This window comes from Dermacentor albipictus, chromosome 4 (assembly GCF_038994185.2).
Source record: "Dermacentor albipictus isolate Rhodes 1998 colony chromosome 4, USDA_Dalb.pri_finalv2, whole genome shotgun sequence".
Lineage (NCBI taxonomy): Eukaryota > Metazoa > Arthropoda > Arachnida > Ixodida > Ixodidae > Dermacentor > Dermacentor albipictus.
In genome coordinates, this window is record NC_091824.1 from 93,021,201 (window position 1) to 93,043,156 (window position 21,956).

At 44.6% G+C, this 21,956-nt stretch overlaps 1 protein-coding gene across 3 annotated transcripts in view; it reads left to right on the top strand.

The window, feature by feature from the left end:
* The window catches only part of didum (dilute class unconventional myosin), a 70,157-nt gene that overhangs the window by 38,750 nt on the left and 9,451 nt on the right, over window positions 1-21,956 (top strand). For all 3 annotated transcript variants that reach the window (XM_070537264.1, XM_070537265.1, XM_070537266.1), the window contains 12 exons: window positions 404-497; window positions 6,575-6,825; window positions 10,162-10,275; window positions 11,504-11,674; window positions 13,352-13,457; window positions 13,872-14,064; window positions 14,200-14,320; window positions 16,778-16,855; window positions 16,961-17,054; window positions 17,875-18,024; window positions 18,111-18,262; window positions 21,360-21,449. In XM_070537264.1, coding sequence (XP_070393365.1) covers window positions 404-497; window positions 6,575-6,825; window positions 10,162-10,275; window positions 11,504-11,674; window positions 13,352-13,457; window positions 13,872-14,064; window positions 14,200-14,320; window positions 16,778-16,855; window positions 16,961-17,054; window positions 17,875-18,024; window positions 18,111-18,262; window positions 21,360-21,449 — 1,614 coding nt within the window. The remainder of the gene's footprint in view (window positions 1-403; window positions 498-6,574; window positions 6,826-10,161; window positions 10,276-11,503; window positions 11,675-13,351; window positions 13,458-13,871; window positions 14,065-14,199; window positions 14,321-16,777; window positions 16,856-16,960; window positions 17,055-17,874; window positions 18,025-18,110; window positions 18,263-21,359; window positions 21,450-21,956) is intronic.

The following is a 21,956-nucleotide window of genomic DNA, read 5'->3' on the forward strand; positions in this document are numbered from 1 at the left end:
AAATAGAAACATGATTTGCTGATTTCTTCAGTAAATAAAAGCTTGTTGGTGTAACAAGCATTTGTTTATTGTTCTCCTACCTTCGATACGTTTGATATTTCAACATTCAGTTAACTCAGTCATCTTTTTTTTGGTCACATGTAATCAGAACTAATGAGGTGGTTTTATTCTGTGCTGACCTATTGTTGTGTGTGGGGTGACAAGACTAAAGCCTCGGCTAAGAGTTCCAGACATGCTCTCAAACATGTTTTCCTTCTGAGAAATTTGTATGGGTTTCCTTTGTAGCTTCGTGATACATTAGGTTGGATGACAATTTTCCCTTTTATGACACTTCCTCCACCTTGCAGTATTCTACAGGACTGATTTTCCATACGTTCTCTCTGAACAATGCTTTCCCTTTCAGAAAATCGAAGCTTCAGACAAGGAAAAAAGCAGGCTTCAGCATGACTTGGAGGAAATGGTCAAGGCAATCCAGTTAAACCAAGAAAGTGCCCAGGGTAAACTGTTCCTACCTTTTGTTTTATTCACCTGGTTCAGGTAGCCACATTTTGTAGCTACGCTGCCATCAGAATCTGGTACGCTATGAAAGATTTGACCTTGTCCATTGACTACCTTTGCACTAATGTGATAGAGGTTTAATGTCAGTCTAGCCTAAAGATGAACCTTACATAGTATTTGTAACTTCTTTTTTTCTTCTTTAACTCTTTAACTCTCAAATTCTTTCCTTAAAAAGTGTACAAGATATCCACCTTCCTTTTTAATTCAGAAAATTCTTGCCCATTATATCCAGGTTCGGAAAAGGTATTGCAGGTGCGGTTTACCTCCTAATTTGACTTAATATATAATGAAATACACCTGCTTCACCACATGTTTAAGGATTGAACATACTTATTATCTGATCAGATTATAGTGATATTGTTACGTAAGAAGACGCAAATGAAAAGCTATATACAAGTATATTTACAACGTAATACGCCGCACTTGGCCAAGAGGCAACAGCCCGCGCTAGCCTCCAATCGTTGTCGTCATCTTCGTACCGCTCGCCTCTTCGTCATCGGTAATACTATTCCGTAGCACTACCCTCGGCGGCAAAAGCGCCGTCCCGGAGCGACTAAAGGCCGGACTTGGAAACAGTGTAGTAGGCCTTGAGCCTACTGACGTGCACGACATCACTAGGTGCCACAGTAGATGACGAGGTTGAGCTCACAGGGGCAATTTCGTACGTCACAGGCGTCACCTGGCGCAGCACGCGGTAGGGCCCTGTGTATCGCGAAAGGAGCTTCTTTGAAAGTCCGACGTGACGAGAGGGCGACCACAGGAGCACGAGCGCACCAGGCGAAAACTGTACGTCACGGTGGCGGGCGTTGTACTGACGCTGCTGAGTGGTTTGCGAGTCCGTCAGTCGAGCACGGGCAAGCTGGCGTGCATGGTCGGCAAGAGCGATGGCGTCGCGCGCATACGCGCTTGTTGAGATCGAAGCAGGAGGAAGTGCCGTGTCAAGGGGCAAGGTCGGTTCGCGACCGTAGAGCAGATAAAAGGGAGAAAATCCGGCGGTGTCGTGCCGGGAAGAATTATAAGCGAATGTGACGTAAGGAAGGGAAATGTCCCAGTCGCGGTGGTCCTTGGAAACGTACTTTGACAGCATATCGGTAAGAGTACGGTTTAACCGCTCTGTCAGGCCATTGGTTTGAGGATGGTATGAGGTAGTCAGCTTGTGTTGAGTGGAGCAGGAACGGACAATGTCGGCGATAACTTTCGAGAGGAAGTTACGACCACGGTCAGTGAGCAGCTGTCGCGGGGCGCCATGAAGTAAGATAATGTCACGCAAGAGAAAGTCCGCGACGTCAGTGGCGCAACTGGTAGGGAGAGCCCGCGTGATAGCGTACCGGGTGGCGTAATCAGTTGCGACGGCTGCCCATTTGTTCCCAGAGGATGACGTGGGAAAGGGACCGAGGAGGTCTAAGCCAACACGAAAGAATGGTTCCACAGGGACAGTGATCGGCTGGAGATGACCGGCAGGTAGCACCTGAGGTGTTTTCCGACGCTGGCAGGTATCGCAGGTAGCAACATACTGTCGGACGGAGCGAGCGAGACCAGGCCAATAGAAGCGGCGGCGGACGCGGTCGTATGTGCGGGTTACGCCAAGATGTCCTGCAGTAGGTGCGTCATGCATCTCAAAGAGCACAGTCTGTCGTAGATGTTTTGGCACGACAAGAAGAAGATCAGATCCGTCAGGGAGGAAGTTCCTTCGGTACAGAATGCCGCCCTGGAGGACATATCGGCGAACGGATGCGTCGGTAGGTGTAGAGCGCAGACGCTCGATGAGTACTCGCAGCGATAGGTCTCGGTACTGCTCATCGGCGATGTTAGCGAAGGCAGTCACAGAGAAAATGCCGTCGGCGGTTTTACTGTCGGCGTCATCAGGCCCGTCTACCGGGTAGCGAGACAGGCAGTCAGCGTCCTTGTGTAGTCGGCCAGATTTGTAGGTGACAGAGAACGAATATTCTTGGAGGCGTAAGGCCCAGCGACCAAGTCGTCCTGAAGGGTCTTTCAATGAGCATAACCAACAAAGCGCGTGATGGTCTGTGATAACGGAAAAGGGTCGGCCATATAAGTATGGGCGGAACTTCGCAACCGCCCAAACTAGGGCCAGACACTCACGCTCAGTGATGGAATAGTTGCGCTCCGCGGGTGAGAGGAGCCTGCTGGCGTAAGCGATAACACGGTCGTTGCCGCGCTGGCGTTGTGCCAGTACTGCGCCAATTCCGTGACCGCTGGCATCAGTACGAACTTCGGTAGGCGCAGAAGGATCGAAATGGGCCAGAACGGGAGGCGTTGTGAGAACGTCGATTAGATGCGAGAATGCAGAGGCCTCGTTATCGCCCCACTGGAAAGGGGCGTCTTTTTTCAAAAGCTCGGTTAGTGGTCGTGCTATGGCCGCGAAATTTTTCACGAAACGGCGGAAGTAGGAACAAAGGCCGATGAAGCTGCGCACATCCTTGACACACTTCGGAACAGGAAAGTGCGTAACAGCATGGATCTTGCCTGGGTCCGGTTGCACTCCGTTCGCGTCAACGAGATGCCCGAGGACGGTAATCTGGCGACGGCCGAATTGGCACTTCGATGCGTTCAGTTGCAGACCGGCGCGACGAAAAACGTCCAGGACTGCCGAGAGGCGCTCGAGGTGCGTAGTGAACGTTGGGGAGAATACTATGACGTCGTCCAAGTAGCACAGGCATATGGACCATTTGAAACCGTGAAGAAGGGAGTCCATCATGCGTTCAAAAGTGGCAGGAGCGTTACATAGACCAAACGGCATCACTTTGAATTGGTAAAGACCGTCTGGAGTTACAAAAGCAGTCTTCTCGCGGTCGAGATCGTCCACAGCAATCTGCCAGTAGCCGGAGCGGAGGTCAATAGAAGAGAAGTAGCGAGCACCATGGAGGCAGTCAAGGGCGTCATCGATCCGAGGTAGGGGATACACGTCCTTTTTGGTAACCCTGTTAAGGTGCCGATAATCCACGCAAAAGCGCCATGAGCCATCCTTCTTTTTTACCAGTACAACTGGTGACGCCCATGGACTACATGACGGTTCTATGATGTTATTGGCAAGCATTTTGCGAACTTCAGCGTGAATAACTTGACGCTCAACCGGGGACACTCGATACGGGCGGCGATGAATAGGAGGGGCATCGCCGGTATTAATGCGATGTTTAACAGTTGTAGTTTGGGCCAAAGGACGATCGTGAAAGTCAAAAATATAGTTGTAGGAAAACAGAACGCGGTAGAGCTCACGAGCGTGCTCGGACGGCATGTCGGGCGCAATCATTTTCTGTAAGTCAGCGATGGTGCAAGTTGTCGACTGAGATGGTAGAGGAGGATCGGCTGAATGGCTGTCTACCTCAATAGATGCTATTGAGTGATCTTCGAATGAGCAAAGCTGGGCCAGAGACATCCCGCGTGGCAGCACTTGTGTCGTCAAGCCAAAATTGACCACTGGTAGGCAGACGCAATTAGCCGTAATAGATAAAACGGTATGAGGTACCGTGATCCCGTGTGTAAGGAGGACGTCTTGTATAGGAGCCGCGATATAGTGACCGTCGGGCACTGGTGGGGATGACACTAGGTCAACGTAAGTCAGTGCCGTAGGTGGCAAGCGAACAAAGTCGACGGAACGGAGGCGACTGGGGTGTGGTTCAGCGGGATCCAGAACAGGCAGGTCAAGGCGGAGAGTACTGGCGGAACAATCAATTAGAGCAGAATGTGCGGAGAGGAAGTCTAAGCCGAGGATGATGTCATGGGGACAGTGGGCGATGACCGTGAATAGCACGACTGTTGAGCGATCGGCGAAGGAGACGCGGGCGGCACACATACCAATTACGGGGGCTGTTCCGCCATCGGCGACACGGACAACAAGCGTCGTGGCGGGCGTGATTATTTTTTTCAGGCGGGTACGAAAGTCCGCGCTCATTACCGACAAATGCGCCCCAGTGTCTATAAGAGCAGATACAGGAACACCGTCGACTTGCACGTCAAGAAGGTTCAGATGAGTGGGCAACGTCAGTGGAGGATTTGGCGGCGTAGGGAGCAATGCAGCGTCACCTCGAGGCGCTGCATTGTCTAGTTTTCCGGCTGGGAGCGGCGTCCGAAGGGAGTCGGCGAAAAGGAGCGACAGGGCTGGGGAGAGCGAGATTGTCGTCCTTGGGACGAAGGTGAACGAGAATAGGGGCGGTTCGGCGCAGGAGAGTCAGTGGCGGCATTATCGGAGCGTGCGGCATAAGGACGAGAAGGGCCACCCGAGGGGCGAGAATAGGCAGTATAAGCAGACCGGGTCGGGGAAGTCCAGCGACTTCGACAGTGCCGAGAAATGTGCCCGATGCGACGGCAGTGAAAACAAATGGGCTTGTCATCAGCAGTGCGCCATTCAGCTGGGTTGCGGAAACGTGGTGGGTAAGACGATGCGGGACAGGGCGGAATCGAAGAAGCCGGATGGGTATCAGGGTGATGGGCCGAGCAGATGGTGTGAAGGCCCATGTTTTCGAACTCCTGGCGGACAACTGCCTGGATCAGGGAAACCGTGACTGCCGGTGCGTTGGTGGGGCTGGAGTCGAAGGCAGCCGGATAGGCGGCCTCAATCTCACGCCGAACGATCTTGGTAATATCGCCGGTGTTGTTGGGACGAGGAGCGTCGGCACAGGAAGAAGTCGCTGGGGTGTTGGGCAATCGGGCAAACTGCTGATCGATACGTCTGCTTTTAGCGAGTTCCAGGCGGCGGCACTCTTTGATAACAGCATCCACCGTCGCGACGTTGTTGAACACGAGCAAGTTGAAGGCGTCATCGGCGATGCCTTTGAGGATGTGGGATACCTTGTCTGACTCAGGCATGTGTGCATCAACTTTGCGGCACAGAGCCAGGACGTCCTGAATGTACGTGACATAGGGCTCTGTTGACGTCTGCACACGGCCGGAAAGCGCCTTCTGCGCGGCAAGTTGTTGACCGTAGGGGTTGCCGAACAAGTCTCGGAGCTTTTGCTTGAACGAATCCCAACTGGTGAGCTCCTCTTCGTGCGTCCGAAACCAAACTCGAGGTGTGTCACCGAGGTAAAAGACGACGTTGGCGAGCATGATAGTAGGGTCCCACCGGTTATTGCGGCTGACGTGTTCGTACAGGCTGATCCAGTCGTCGACGTCGTCCCCATCTTTGCCCGAGAATACGCCAGGATCACGAGGAGCAGGGAGAGAGATGTAGGTCGTCGAAGTGGCAGGAGGGGTCAGAGGCGGCTGAGTCGAATTGTCATCGCCGGGAGCCATGATGCTAGGCTCGACGTACCGTCCACTGCGAAGCTCCGTGACGAGGTACAGGGAACGTCCACCTCCACCAGATATGTTACGTAAGAAGACGCAAATGAAAAGCTATATACAAGTATATTTACAACGTAATGCGCCGCACTTGGCCAAGAGGCAACAGCCCGCGCTAGCCTCCAATCGTTGTCGTCGTCTTCGTACCGCTCGCCTCTTCGTCATCGGTAATACTATTCCGTAGCAATATGAATCGAAAACATAGAATATGTTCAAGCATAGAGAATCAAATGCACAGTGAGAACTGAGTTCTAGTCTCCGGCAAGCAAAGCAGAATAAGCAGTGGCATGGATGAGTGCGGCTCGCCTTTGGAAATATTGCTACGAAGAGCTAGGATGAGTACCAGGTTGGGCTTGGTTGTTAAATGGTTCAGTAGACTTATAAAGATTAGGCCAGTATGATGTAGTTTTAGTAATAAGGGTTGTATTGGCATGTATTTGTAACTGTTCTTTTTTTTTCTTTCCTTAAAACAAACTTCGAACATTTTTAAAGTGAGTTATGATACAGTGTTAGCAATACAGCAGTAAGAGTTGATGTATATGAAATATTAGCTATGGCATAAAATTTTCATTTTGTGACACGGATAGAAGTGATGGGGGAAAGAAATTGTGCGTACAGTGGTATTTCATTGTAAGGTAATCTGCAACAAATATGCACTGCAGTGGTGAGATTAGTTTTACTGCAGCGCGCAATAATTTCAATCTGCACCTTGCAGAGTTGCTGCGCCAGAAGCTAGAAAGCGAGCGTCAGCGTCTGCTGGCCGAGTTCGACGAGGAGCGATCGGCTTACCAGCGGCTGGTGAAGGAGCGTGATCGGCTGGAGCAGCGGTGCGAGAACCTTGCCCAGGAGAACAGTCGAATCAGGGGCCTGTCACACCAGCGTACACCATCCAACCTCAGTATGGCCTCTGTGCGCAGTGACAACGCCGACATAACACGCGATGACACCTCCGATGTGCCCGATGAGGTCAGCTTCATTTCCACTCTTGGAAGTCTCATGCTATGGGCTAGGCCATATGGTTGCAGGGACATGGATCTTGAGAAAGAAACTTTCAGACAAATGAAAATGGCTTAGACCGTGGATGGCAGTCATTCCCATGTCGGGACTGGCAGCTGGGCACTATTCTTGAAAAGTTTACGATTGGTGCATTCCATCATTACTCAAGTACTAAGTTACTAACCTACAAACACTGAGGACAAGGAAGCTTAAGAAGCTAAGGGGCTAGCAACGAGCTATGAAATGAAAAATTATAAGCTCAACATTAAGAGACAGGAGGACCGTGGTGTGGATTAGAGAACAAATGGGCATAGTTAAGATGAAAAAATGTAGTTGGGCTAAGGTTGAGCAGACAACTAGTTATCATTTAGATTAACAAAATGGGTGCCAACAAAAGGCAAATGTGTTGCGGTGAAATTGGGAAAGGTGTTGCAATGAAATCGGGAAATTTGCAGCCATAGTATGGCATTAGGTGATGCAAGATAGGTGTAGTTGGGGATCACTGGGAAAGGCCTTTGTCCTTCAATGGATATAAAGTAGGCCATGATATGGACCGAGTGATGAGAACGTTGTCTGCATTCTTAAAAACGCACTTTTCGAAAATTTTAACTTCCGCATTTTATAACGATGAGCATAGTGCCAAAAGTTAGTAAATGGTGCTCCTGCTGCTTACCCCCGTATGCAGAAATGCAACTTAAGTTGAAGCCCATGCTTGACTTGATCCGAGTGACGCCTATCGGGAACGCGCCGAAGGAAACGCAGTGAGGGTCTTTGGGCACGTCAACGCCAGGCGTCATCTAAATCAAGTCAAGCATGTGCTTCCACTTAAATTGCATTTCTGCATACGGGGGTTAGTCTGTGATTGTACTGGGTGGCAACAGAGCATGAAACTGGCTTGGACAGGAAGTGCTGCATGTCTCCCAACTTTATTTTGTCTTGTACTGTTTTGTCTCCGCTGCAACAGTGCAACTGATATCGCCAAAAGGGATAGATTGAGATGTGCTCCCATCATTTCCCAGGAGCGCAAAATATTGCAAATCTTGTCTTAACATGAGAGCAAAATTAGCGAACCCCACTGTGGCTAGGAAACTGCAGAGCCATAGTTAAAATCAGAGAGACGGTGGTGGATTATGAATGCAATTCTAAACATTTGTGGGAGTCATGGGGTGATAGCTACAATGTGCTTGACAAATTAAGGGCCCTTGTGGTTTTTAGAAACACTAATGACGTCACCATTTGTGCTACCTGCCATTTAAGGAGGCAGCAGGGTAGAGGTGTTGTGACACTCCGTCAGCTGTACAGGAAGCCGAGATTCCCCATTAACATATGGCTGTTTTGGGGCTAATGCCACAATTACGCTAATCAGTTTCAGAAGCCAGAAACTGCACACATCATTTTAGAGTTAAGTAGCGTTTATAGGAGGTGCCTGCAAATAATACTTTGATACACTAGTACCTACATGAAAGTTTTAGCTGAAATGGTCAATTGCTAATAAGTAGACAACGAGTGATACACGTCTGATCATTGATTCAGATTTTCTTCTTTGTGTCCCTTTTGATGGAGACTAGTAGACTACAAAATTCTGTGAGAACGAGATATGATAGTTGAGCTGCTAAGAATGAGTGTTAAATTTTAAGTGTAATCTTACTGGTCACTAAGTGCGAAAATTGGCAATTTCTTGTTAAAGAAATGCGTTTAAAATCTTCTTGCAGTTTCAGGTTCCTCAACTTTCCGCAACAGGTTCCGCAAAATTTCAGCTGCATTTATACGGTAATAAATTGTGAATTTGTATTTTTAGATGGACTGCTGGCATCCCAAATAATGGAAATGTACCTGTGACCACTGTTTTCTAAGTGTTTTTGCAGTATGAGGAAAAGGCTTAGTGTGAAATGGCTACTATCATTCTAAAGGTCGTTTTTCTCCTTTCTTTCTTTTGTTTTATAAGTTTAAGAAGTGGCATCAAGGGTGCATAGGATATGTGCAAAGGCTGGCGAATGTAGTCGGAAAGAACAAATTATTTTCGTAACGACTGTAAAGAAGGCAATACTGAAGGCATTATTGGCTCAGATGGTGTCGCTCCGCTATGATTTACCACGACACAAGGCTTCGGGCAGTCACCCGATTTCATGGGACATGTGGGTTCGCGCTTTCAAACCATTTTTGACTGCTGTTTTTGGTACACATTGTGGTAGTTTGTTTCTAGGGCATTTAGTGGAGTGAAATTATATGCAGAATGCTACTGCGGAATTAGGTTTTTAACTTGTGTGTTCCTTCTTATTGAACAATTGAAATTTTGAATGCAAGGTTCAAGTGTAATTGTAGTGGTGACATTGTATGTAATTTTGTTTTATGAGAACTACTGAAATATAAAAAATGGCACCACAGTAGCATAGTTTGCGCTTTCCCGATATTATATAAGTGAACGTTGTTGGTTAATTTGTTGGTTATATAAGGCACAAAAAATCATTTCTGAATATTGGTGGCCTACCACCGCTACTACTCGGACCTTTACCCGGATAGATGTAGATTCTGTCAAGAAAGTGTGGACATACAACATATGGTTTGGGCTTGTCCTCAGACATCCATACAGAATAAAATACACAAGACCAGAGAGCAGTGAGAGACTGCGTTGCTCAGGTGTGCACCGGTAGACCAACTTAAGGCAATCCAGCAGGCCGAAGATACCGCCAGGGCCCAAGGGCTCGAGGCCGTCATCTAGGTAGAGAGGCCTAGGTCTCAAGTCTGCTGTCCTAAAATAAAGTTTATTCCTCCTCCTGAACAATAATGTTTATGACTAACCATAGTCACTTGAACTTTTTAAGAGCCAAAGTTCTTTGACAAATTAAATATTCTGTAATGTTCAAATTTGCCGCTGGCCCTGTACTACTAATCTAAACTTGCTTTCTAATTTTAATTAAAATTGAAAAATTGAGCTGGTGGTTCAAAAGTTATCTTTCATGTGCCATATCTCCTCTTAATGTTTAAAGTCAGTTGTGGCAGCCTGTGGCCATCCTGTGGAGCTTCTTTACGGGTCTTGTTTACTTTGGACATGAACTTGATGAGTCCCGGCATAAAGCAGTAGCAGTGCAAGGTGCCTAGAGAAGTTAAAGCTTTGATCACAAGCAGGTACATATGATGTTCAAAGGAGCTGGTAGCAAGTTTACCGCAGAATTTTTTTCGTGGAATCTTCTTGTGCTTTAGGGCATGTGTATAAAGCATTGTTGGCAATGTTACTAGTCGTGAGCCTACCTTGTGGCAGATGTTTGTGGTAGTAACAGAACCGTATCATGCTTGTTCTTGCTCTAGGATGTTGGTTATGGGTCTGTGAGGTCTGCTAAAGACAAAGACGCTGTTCATGGAAAACTCAGCTCCATTGCTTGGCAGCCTACTGGAGCATCTGCTGAAAGGAGTCCTGGTGCTGTGAGTGCTTCACAAAACCTCTTTTATGCCTTTTTCAGTGTTGCTAAGAGTGCAACAGTGACATCTTCCACGGTACTTCGGTGACTATGGTGTTTCGCTGGTAAGAACGAGGTCATGGGTGCAATCAGTGGTGGCCGCATTCCAAAGGGGCAGGTTGCAAAAACGTGCATGTACCGTCCTTTAGAAGTGCGATATAAAACTCCAGGTAGTGAAAATTAATTGGAAGTTTCCCGCCATAGCATGCTTCTTAATCAGATTGTCATTTTGGCACGTGAAACTCCATAATGAAATTTTTTTTTGATAGTATAACAGAAAAGGCCTTAAAGCTGCACTTGCATTATTTTTAAATGGGCGCATAACATTTTCAGGCCATGGTCTGTTTGTATGGCTTGCAATTGAGGTGCAGTGAGGATAAGGACGTTTTTGATTAAATTGTGTTGAAACAATATGGGCAATAAAGTGCAAATATGGTCGCAGTTAAGTAAGAGCATGGCAGTGTGCATGAATATAAGAACATGAATGAAATGTCGAGTCATGCTGTGCACTGCGTGAGGGTAAAGGCGAGTATACGGGGCCACTAGGTCTCTCATTCGGACATTTTCCTTTTTCTTTTTTGCCTTGCTTGAGTTAGTAGTTTTGAGCTAGCATGGAAATCATGCATGAATTTATAGCGTGTAAGCCTGATGGGCTTGTGTTCTTCCATTGAAGTGAGAATAATGGGTCATTCCTCAGCTGGAGTAGGATCCTAGCTGTAGTCGTGCTCCATGCATTCATGCTATTTCACGCACATTATGCCAATTGATTCAGACACATACTTATTCTGATTTACATGTAAGTATGTTGATTTATTTAAGCTTTGTGTTCATTAATGTAGCTTATGACTCCCGCTCACAGAGTAGGAGCACTTAAGTCGAGTGGCCAAAACCGTGAGGGTAGGCATGACTAGTACACTGGTGTAACATTAGTGTTCTTTGTGGCACCTTCTTTGGATTTAAAGAAATAACTGGGCACTATAAAACTGGGCACTTTTGCCGAGAGGATGTTGCATCTTAAGCAGTAGATGTAGGTTGCCCACCTGTTTTAGCACCGATTTGCCCACTTGTTCACCAGGTGTAGTAAAGTAGTCCATTGGTATGCTGCTGTGCCACTTGAACAGTGAAGGAGAAGAAAGGGTCGCAGTGTCAGCTGGATTAATAGAACCATGTTCTTTCGTTTGTGTCTCTCTCAGCCGGAGCAGCAGCAAGCCCCTCTTCCTGATGTGTCAGTGGTTCTGAAGCTTCAGCAGCGGCTGAATGAAGTTGAGCAAGAGCGAGCACGTCTGGAGAAGAAGATGGAAGCTATGGAAGTCAGGGAGGAGCAGTCTCAGGCCAGGGAAGCCAGTGGCAAAGAGCTGATGCGGGTATATCTGACAACTTTATCGCTTCTTTACACAGAAAGGTGTATTATGTAGTACAGGCAAAAGTTGCCAGGCTGAGATCTGAGTGAGTGAGTGAGATAACTTTATCTGGAATCCAGCAATCAGGAGGCCCGGGCCTGGGGCTACCTAGATGGCCACTGGGAGCTTTTGTTCCCGTACGGCCTCCATGGCTTGCTGGACAGCCCAAAATTGGTCTTAGAGTTCTGAGCTGAGCAGTGCGGCCGACCATCACGCCCGTAGATTTTCCGGAGAAATTGCCATTTTACTGTGATATATTTTACATCCCCACAACATGTGTTGAAGGGTAGCTCTAGCAGACTTGAATGGCTTGCATATAATCGTTCTTGTATATCTCGTGGTAGAAAGTCTTTAATTGCACGGGACTTGTATAGGTTTCTGTTTGTAATCTCCTTTAAGCAACGAACTCGGCTCTTTTCAGTTTAGTACGAGGCAGTGGTAATATTTGCCTCCAGCAGGATAGAAACTTAAAGGGGCTGTGAAACACTTTTGTAACTAATCATACAACAGGCTCACTATTAAAGGACGTCGTCTCGTGAATCTCATGCTACAAAAATGTTTAGAATCCTTCATCTATTGCACCAATACCTAAATTTCTCTCTTTTTTTTTTGTCTCCACTCATGCACTGGAAGCTACACAGCAGATAAGCCAAGAGCGTAAAGCCCTGCCCAAAAGTTGTGTATCGGGGGGGTGAAAGAGCTGCGGCACTATTGTCGTGCGTTGACCAGCCGAGCAAAAATGAAAGGATTTTTATGTCTTATTGCGATCGCACACATATATGTTTAATTTATTTAACTCAATTAGCAGTTATGCATTATTGAGAACGCTCTCGCAATTGCAAAATCAGCCAATAACATTGGCGTGTCCAGCTGCTTGCGATGACACTGCAAGACAACGTTGCAGAAGCGAGAGCAAGCTTCTTTTGCTGTTTTTGATATGAGATTATAAATTCCCTGCTGCATGCAGTGCAGTAACATTTGGCTCATATGTTCACAGCAGCCTCTACGAAAGATAAAATTTTCTTACTATGTTAAAAAAGTGTTTCAGGACCCTTTTAATTTTATGCAACTTGCACATACACACTAGGACAGAAGGCATAATAATGGTTTATCATGTAGATTTGGGTTGCACTTACTGGCTCCAACTTGCGTATTTAGATTGCAAAGGAACTTGCGTTTTTCTTTCTTTTTTTTTCATAAGACATTTATGTTTGTAAGCTTTTCTGCTTGAAGGTGCACTCTTTGTAAAAAGTGCACCAACTATGCTGCATGCTACAGGAGCTGACTATGGCTTACGGCGTGGGGGTGATCATGCATATATGCTGCTGCAGGCTTCCACTTTGTTGAAGAGCATTGAGGTAACAGGAATGCCCCAAAGTCTAGTTGGATGCTTTTCAGCGAAAGTTCTGTTCACGTGTGCTGTGTATAAAAAGAAGCCTGCAACCTGTCTGTAAAAATGCTTTAAGTGTGGAACCTGCAGAAGAGGTTGGAACATTCCGTCATCCACTGTAATAGCTCAGTGGCTTTGCCATTATGATGCTGTTTCACAAAGCGGCGTAGCCTATAACATGTGCTTAAGAAACAAAAATAATTCTTTACAAAAAGTGTGGTACTTTCCTCATCTGTTGCATTTTACTTCAGCTGCATGAGTTGGAGATGGAGAATGCGAAACTGAAGGAAGACGTAAAAAAGATGGTGAAAACTCTGGCTAACGAGGACAAGTCAAGCCGGGAGAAAGATTTGATGGGTGAGTGCAAAGCACCTTCTTTGATTTGACTGTGGTAGTTTTCCAGTGGTATTGTGGTTTAATTGCTTTGCATAGTAAGGTTTGTAATGGTTTGCATTGTGCTTTGAGAACGAAAATTTTTGTTGATGAAAATTTTCTATCAGCTAAAACATTTTTGATAAATAGTTCTGCGCAGTTGTTTGCACTCTCATGGGGACATGGTGAGCACTGCAGACTCCAAACCCAGTGGCCCTTTTGGTCGGCTGTGTGTAACGAGTAACTTGGATGCTGGTCACACTAATTATCCAAATTTTGTGAACAGACGCCTGTGTGCTTTATTAGACTCATTGAAGATGAGCATCACAATTGAAACTTGCATTTGAAATGTGCTCATTAATTGTGTTCGACAAACGCATCCTCCCTCTGTGCGTGTAGCTCACTACGAGTCAATCCAAGACGAGCTGGAGCGTCGGCGCGAGGAGTGCCTGCAGTTGCGGGCAGTGCTGGCCAACCAGAATGAGGACCTGAAGTCAGTGGTAGCCCTTGATTCATATCGTGGCAATCTGGATCTGGTCAACGAGGATGGGGAGCTCCTGATGGCATTTGAGACCCAGAAGAAGCTCATCAGGTCTGTCCACCTGTTCTATGTGCCCGCTCTTCTTCTTCTCTCGGCCCTGTCTCTGTCTCATGCTCGTCTCTCGGGGCCGGCTTTCTGCACCGGCCTGCCGATGGCTGCAACCTGCCCCTGTGTGTTTGTGCGCAGACAACTTGAGGCTGAGCTGCAGACTGAGAAAGTGCGCATGCACACCATGGAGCATGAGTTTAGGGACGAGATCAGGAAACTTCAGGATGACAATGATCGCCAGCAGAAGCTTCTCAGCCAGGTGGGTGCTGTGTCCCGTGGAAGCAGGCCTCTAGCAGTCTGGGTCAGAAGTGTTGGAAGCCACTGCTCACATGACCAGAGCCGTAGTCTGGCCACATTCTGGGCCGTTGACTGTGCAGTCGATCCTGGACATATCAAACCGATCCTGGACATACCTTCAGTAATTGTCTATTTCGAACAGTAAGGTGCCCTTGAAAATACCATGCGAAAGTATAGCTCTCTACTATGTGATGTATCATACTCCCATTCACAGCCACATTCAATATATCAAACGTTGTGGCTTGTTGCGCCCCTGCAAGTGCATTTTTCCAAATGGGTTCGTGATCACTTTTTGCTCCATTGAATATATTCAGTGCTGATGAAACACCACTGTTTTGGCAGATGCTGTCAAACAACACATTGAATCTGAAGTGCAGTACATGCCATAAAAAGAAAAAAAAAGAGCAAGGTTCATGTTGCTGTAAGTGGCTGTTTGTTATTGGCAAGAGCAGATTGCCATGCTGCTTCAAGAGTGTGAAAGGCCTTCTGGTCTAATATGCATTCCACAAGAAGTGTGGAGAGAGAGAGAGAAAACTTTATGAAATGTCCTTGCTGGGGTCAAGGGCGGTGGGGGCCAGGAGACTAGCCCCACCAGAGCTCCTCTTCCTCAGGCAGCGGCCAGACCTTGAGTCTTGGCAGTGGCGGTGACCAGCCGAATTGCCCCAGAGTTGGTTCTCCGGGCATGCGCTGAGAAAGTGTGGACGGCACTCAATATGTTTAATGAGTGGCTCCGGGCACGGGATGCCGAACCGTATTTTGCGCTGCCAGGGGTTCCTGTAGGCAGGGGTTCCAGTGAACAGCATTTTATGGTTCTGTGAGTGGCCGAAAGGAATTCAACCCCAACCTACCACTTGGATGGATTTTTACATTACAGTTCGGATTTAACAATACCACCTTACACCACTGCCACACTTCGGTAGTCTTTGCAGAAAGACCATTTGCGGAAGTGGCTCAAAAGGTCTCATTACTGTGTGATTCTCAGGTCAGTGCAGAATGCGTTCCATTCGTGCTTGCAGGGTTACAGGTCAGTGGGAATGCAGACGGATGTTCTGCGAGTTGAAAGTCAATTTTGCATATAATAGTCTGCCTGGATTGACTCGTTGCCGACGAATGACAATCGGTGATAAACCATGCATTGTAACGAACACTTCGGGCACTTTTATATGCAATTTGTAGTACAAGTATGCTGGTGGCAGCGTGGCACATATATATGCAGGCTTGTTTGCTTCCATGCTGCATTTATTTCTACTTAATCCTGAATAAAAATGTGCAGCAAGCACTTCGAAGCACATTACAGTCACCGTGGTTTCGTGGCCGGGCATTGCAGGCGTTTAGAGTTAGCCTTGCGAACAGTACTATATAAAAGATCATCTCATAGCACGAGTGATTTGTGGCATTCATTTGCAAAAAATAAGTGAAATTTTGTGCATTTGGCACGGTTTTAGAGAAACAGATAACATTTTGCGATCTCAGTAAACTGTCCAAGACATGTAGAGTTTTCAGATAAGCTTCAAATAGGCATATTATTTTTTTATTTTGAATTATTATGATATTGAATTATTTTAGAATACTCTGAGTTTGATATATCTGGGTTCGACTGTATCAGGCCAAGTGTGCCAGTTCTCACAGGACCCTGTGAGAGACTTTGTCACTTGTGTAGTGGCCTCGAAACATGTGATGCATAATGCACTTCATTTTTTATGGCTGTCTGAGACAGCCAGTTGCTGTTAAAGTGCTTGCTTAATGTTGCGTGTGCTACTAATTGTGGACATAGCTACTGTTAGTCATTTCTGAGCAGAATGGTGAGTTACCTAGTTTGGTGACTTAAAAGTTGAAGAAAGGAGTGCAGTATTCCTCCAGTTGTGAGCATATGTCATTTTATATTTTTGTCATGTTTTGAAAATACTGTAATTTATGTTGTTGAAATTATTGAACTAAGGCATACTTCTGATGATCCTTATGCAAAGACCTTAGAATCAACATGAAAGTTTGTGGGAAAGTGGCCATACATTTATTTGTAACTTTTTATGAATTCTTGAAAGTGTGCTGCTAGAGTTCTTTATCTGCAGTGCCTTACCGTTGCTGGTTTTAATTATATTTGACCATTTCATCTACTACTGCAGGCTAAAATTTGTGAGGTTGTGGTGGGGCAAATTGGGCATCTGGTCCATTTAATACAGTTTTGTTCCACCATTCTTGGGATCTGAAAAGCCAGTCTGCAAGATAGCATTTGCTTGAATTCAAACTTAGCAGCTCATGCTTGCTTTTGAATGGCAAATGAAGTTTATGTGTGCCATTGCTCTCTTTAAGTGCAGCGTCACCGTAAGCCAACCGAGATACATAACTGATGTCTTCCATTGATGAAATACATTTTCTGTGTGCCTGATCGTGGTTGTCCTAATTCGCTTTGAAACTGCAGAACCTCAAGAAGTCTCCCCAAGCTCAGACAGATGCGATTCTACAACATGAGATCAATCGCCTGACAGGAGAGAATGTGGTACGTAATGCATGGATGGCCTTAAGTTTCTTTCGTGGTGTTTCATTTTCATTTTTTTGCGAACTGCAGTGAAATGTTGCTGTTTTGTCTTGTGTACTTTTTAAGGATTTGAGAGAGAAAATAGATGGGTTGGCCGAGCAGCTGAAGAAGTACAAGAGGCAGCTGAAGATTTATGCGAAGAAGATGAAGGATGGCGGACGTAAGCTATGAGACCATTGCATTTTACTTTATCTGCAACACTGTACAAGTAGCTATTATAAAACCATTTGTAGTATGTAAATCAGTTAAAATCATGTATAACTGCTTCATATAATGTTGTAAAAGTTGAATGCCAAGCCTAATGTAATGACTAGTGCAAATTCCACTTGTAACTCATGGCTATGGTCAGCGATGCGTCTACAGTATACAACATGATTGTCTCAAACATCTAAGTTAAGAGCATAATCTGAGTTGACCACACGATTGGCATGCTTTGTTATTGCCTCGTGCACATGTTATTTAGAAAACTTTTTCGCGTCATCATTCTGTCTACAGGCTAGGTAGGTCAAAGTAAATGATGAACAGAATGTTTTGTTTCAGACAAAGGACTTGACCATATGTTGTGGTCACTTACTGCGCCTGCGTGTTATATGATAAAATGCTGCATGCTATAGACAATGTGCAATACTTCATAATTGGGCTTACCTGTGCACCTAATATGCCACAACCGGCATGACCAATCTCCCACTAGTAGCACTCTTGAACCTGAGAGATGTTCTGAAAGCTTGTATGGTGTGAGAAACAGGGTGGCAGTGAAGTGTGGCGCAACTCTTTACGCTGACTCTTCATTTAAAGGACCGCTTCATTTAAAGGACCAGACATTGTAGATCTTGTAAATGTACCTTGCACCATGTTTTTTTTTTTTAAATCTTTTTAGTTGAATAGCTTAGCTAAGCTGGTACACATGGTGTAATGTATTCTCACTGAATTTGTCTTAGTTGCTCGCATTTTGCAACATAAATTTCAACTTTTTTCTGCAGTTCTTGACCAGGCTGCAGACGTCAAAGTAGAGGCAGCCGAGGAGCATGGAAAGAACATGCCAGAAATCATGCACAAGAATGCAGAGTACCTTGGAATGTTTGAGTACAAGGCCGAAGACGAGAGTATAATCATCAAGAACCTTATCATAGGTAAGAACCAGAGCCTTTTTTGGCGTGTCTTGAGTAAATTTTTTAATTGTGCTATGTGCTTCTTTCCTGTTTTTCTCTCTCCTTAGACCTCAAGCCAAAGCTGGCAGTGACACTATTGCCTGGCCTACCTGCTTACATTTTGTTCATGTGCATCCGTCACACGGATTATGTCAATGATGATGAAAAAGTCAAGAGCCTGCTGAACAACATTGTTTTTGGCATCAGAAAAGTGATTAAGGTAGGGTCAGCATTGAGCACTCATTCGTCGGTCACAGCTAAGCCTGAAGCTAGTTCATGTTAGTAAACTTGCGCTCCTAAATTTGTGAATAATACCATAATGGCATCTCACATTTTAGAATGTGCTTGCGGGCTTGTAGATTGAGGAACATTGCTGACGAATACAAACATTTTCAATTGTGCAGTGCTTGACTATTCATGAAGTGACTTATCGCATCTATTATATAGGTTTTACAGCGAAGCAGTTAACGCGACTAGAATTGGGCTCGGAAATGTTATATGCCAGTTTTCATGGCTTTGAAAAAAAGAAGTCACCCACAAAGCCTATATACCGAGGAAATGTAGGTATTGTTAGGGGCAATGTGGAGGCTAATCTTGAAATTTATGAGTCAATTAGGTGTTAAATAAAAGTTGTTAAACCCTCATTTTCAGCCCGTTTAAAAGCGTTACATGAAACACTTATAAAGTGCTTGCTCTTTCTTGGGAGGACCATAAACGGTAGAAATGTCATACGTTGTGGGAATTGGGGCCGCTCCGTGGGTCCTGTGTACGGAAAGTAAGTGTCTAGGGTAATTGTATGCTTTGAAATTAATTACTGATAATTGTCTTCTGCCAATTTTAATACTTTTTGCATGGCTTGTCGTTCGTTTTCTATCTTTTTGGTGAACTATGTGAGGCATGGCATCTATAGTTAGTTGAAGTATGAAGCCTGTTGTGTGTGACGAGCGATAAATATTTAATCTCTGTAGCTTAATTACAGCCTTTCCTCAAATTTATTTATTCAAACATTCCTGAGTGTCACACTGTCATTGCTTGTTATATTTCCCAATGTCATAAAGCAATTGCGCAAGACACCCATTTCAATTTTGGTGAAAATAGTGGGAATGTTAATTGCAATGTGTGATGAAACTTTCATTTTACTAGTATAAATAGAAGCATTGCAAAAATATTACTGATCACTCGTTTTTTTGTTTATTTTCTATGGGAGTGCAAATGGTGATTTTTGAGACTGAATCAAATTCGAATAGAATAGTGCCAGAAGTGAATCAAATCGAATATTGAATACTTTAGAAATAGTTTCCAAATTATGAACAGCTGTTATGACAATTCATATAATACAAAGTTCTCATCCCAGCATTCTTAATGTTAGCAAGTTTCTATCATTACATGGTACATTATGAAGCGTTGTTTTTTTTAAAGCACAAATGGAGTATTAGAGCCAAACAAGTAGTTTCTTCGCATGCACAGGACTCTTCAGAGAGCGCGAGTGATCACTGTACAGCCTGTAACGTATGGCTACCTAAGGGACATAGCCTGCTTAACCACGCAAGTTGTCATGTTTTATTTTTATACTTTGCACACAGGGGTGAAACATTACCATAATTTCACTCTAGTTTTATGTTTATTTGGGTGTAGTTGATGTTCTGAAATATTCATAAAATATTTGAAAAATATTCGCATTTAGAAACAGTAACTATTCGATTCGAAGACCAAATTCTATTCGTTATTCGGAAGTTCCGAATATTCTCACGCTCCTGTTATTTTCATGTGTCATAGCAGGTTTGTAATTGATTTCTCCGCTGCTCTCAAAGATCTAGACATGCCACTTTGTTAATATTTCATTAAAATAAGGGCCAGGTTACGGCTAATGTGTATGCAAAGCTCGAAATATGTGGGTCAATTTCAGAATTTGCAATAAATTATGTAGGCAAGTGCTCTGGAGCTTTAAGTACATATTACAAGCAGTGCAAAATTTAGTCTACTGCGATGATATAGCTGCATGTACCACCAAGATCAAGCTCGGCAAAAATGGGCAGACCTCTATGGCAAATCTGTTAGACAACATCTACATTTAGTGAAAATAAGGGCCATATAATGAGTTGCGTGTAAGCAAAATTAGAAGTGTTTCTAGTAATTACATCCTTTACGATAAATTGCATAATCGGAGCACACGATTCACATTTACAAATGATGCAAAATTCTGCACGCAGCCATGGTATAACTACAAATGCCACCAAAATCACACTTAGCATCAATGGGCAGGTCACAATGGCAAATCTATGTGGAAAATGAAATGTGTATGCAACAAATACAGCTGTTGCAAAAAAAAAAGTTCATAAACAAGTGTTTGCAAGTGTAACACTATCGTTCTGAGCCGCGTTTCCCAATGTCCATTCAAAATAATCCTTGCAGGCTTGTTTTTTCAGTATATCTGTGCATTATATATGATGTTCACCCAGTGTCCTCGGTCATGTAAACGAGGCACCTTGTTTCTGTTTGGTTAAAGTAAAAGTCAGGTAACGCGTGTAGGCAAAGTTCAAAGCGAGTGGATTGATTGCGGCTTCTGCAATAAATTACGTATGGATTTGATAAGTGGTTCAAAAGTGCCATACTGTGGTTATGAGCTATGCCTCCAACTAACTTGAGAGAACTCTAGTTTACACCAAGTTTATGTTTCCTAGAAAGCGGGGTCATGTTCAGTGCAATATGTGATGAAACTAATTTTCCTGGCCTGATTAAAAGCATTGTAAATAATTACTAAATCCTCTCTCTTTTTTCTGTGTTTCTTCTTTTTCGTTCTGCAGTATACAAGGTTTATAGTAGGTTTCCTCAGTGTTCTCGATAAACTAAAAAAAGCACCTTCTTTATATTTCTTCAAAATTTGAGGCAGCTTGTAGGTAGTGTGCAAACAAAGTTCGAAGTATGTGGAAAGATTACGGCCCTAGCAGTAAATTACGTATGCAGGCTGTCCGGAGCATTATAACGGTGTTTTAGGAACAGTTTAAAACTAACCTGCAGCCCTGGGAGAAATGTCAATGTCAACTTGGATCAGATTCAGTGGAAAGGGGGGAACATTATGGCCAATGCTCTCGCCAAGTAAAATATGTCTGGACGAATTAATGCATTTGTAAAATTTTTTTATCAAGTGCCTGAAGACTTTATATGCTGGCAATGTTTTAACTGGACCAGCCATACTAGGGCATACAGGTAGCTGAAATCATTATTGCAACTGCTCAAAAGAAACAGGTTCACTGGAAATTAGGTTGTCATTCTGCAAGGTCACACAAGTCTGCATTTATTTTTTGCTTTCTTTGCAGAAGCGACATGAGGATACAGACTACACTGTCATGTGGCTTGCAAATACCTGCAGATTCATGCACAACTTAAAGCAGTACAGTGGAGAGAAGGTTTGTTTTTTCCACCCTATTCTAGTTTGGAGCGAGCCATTGTGGTTTGTTTTTGTTTTTGTAGACTTGCACACATCATTGCTTGCATGTAAATGTGTTTCTTTTCTGTGAAAACTTGAGCAGCAGCCATCCCCTACCATCCTGTGTGATATGGCTTTTGTTTTTCAAATTCAAAGCTGAGGCATAATTAGGCTCAAAAAACAACAAAAAAGACACAAAGAAGCAAACGGGACAGATCAAGTTCAAGTTAGCAGTCTGTCCTGTTTGTTTGCTTTGTCCTTTTTCGTACCTAATTAAGCCTCAGCCTTAGAAAATGCATCAAGTAAGCAGATTGTCTTTTCTTCATTGTTAGAGGCATAGCTACTAGCCCAACAAGGATTCCTTGGGTGTTTAAGTCTTTGTTTCGTGGTGGAAAATCTTTCTTTTTTTTTTCTCACTTGTCAAATCGCAGCAGGTCTGTATTTTGTGTGGGTCATGCTTAATTTACTAGTACCATGGCAGACCATT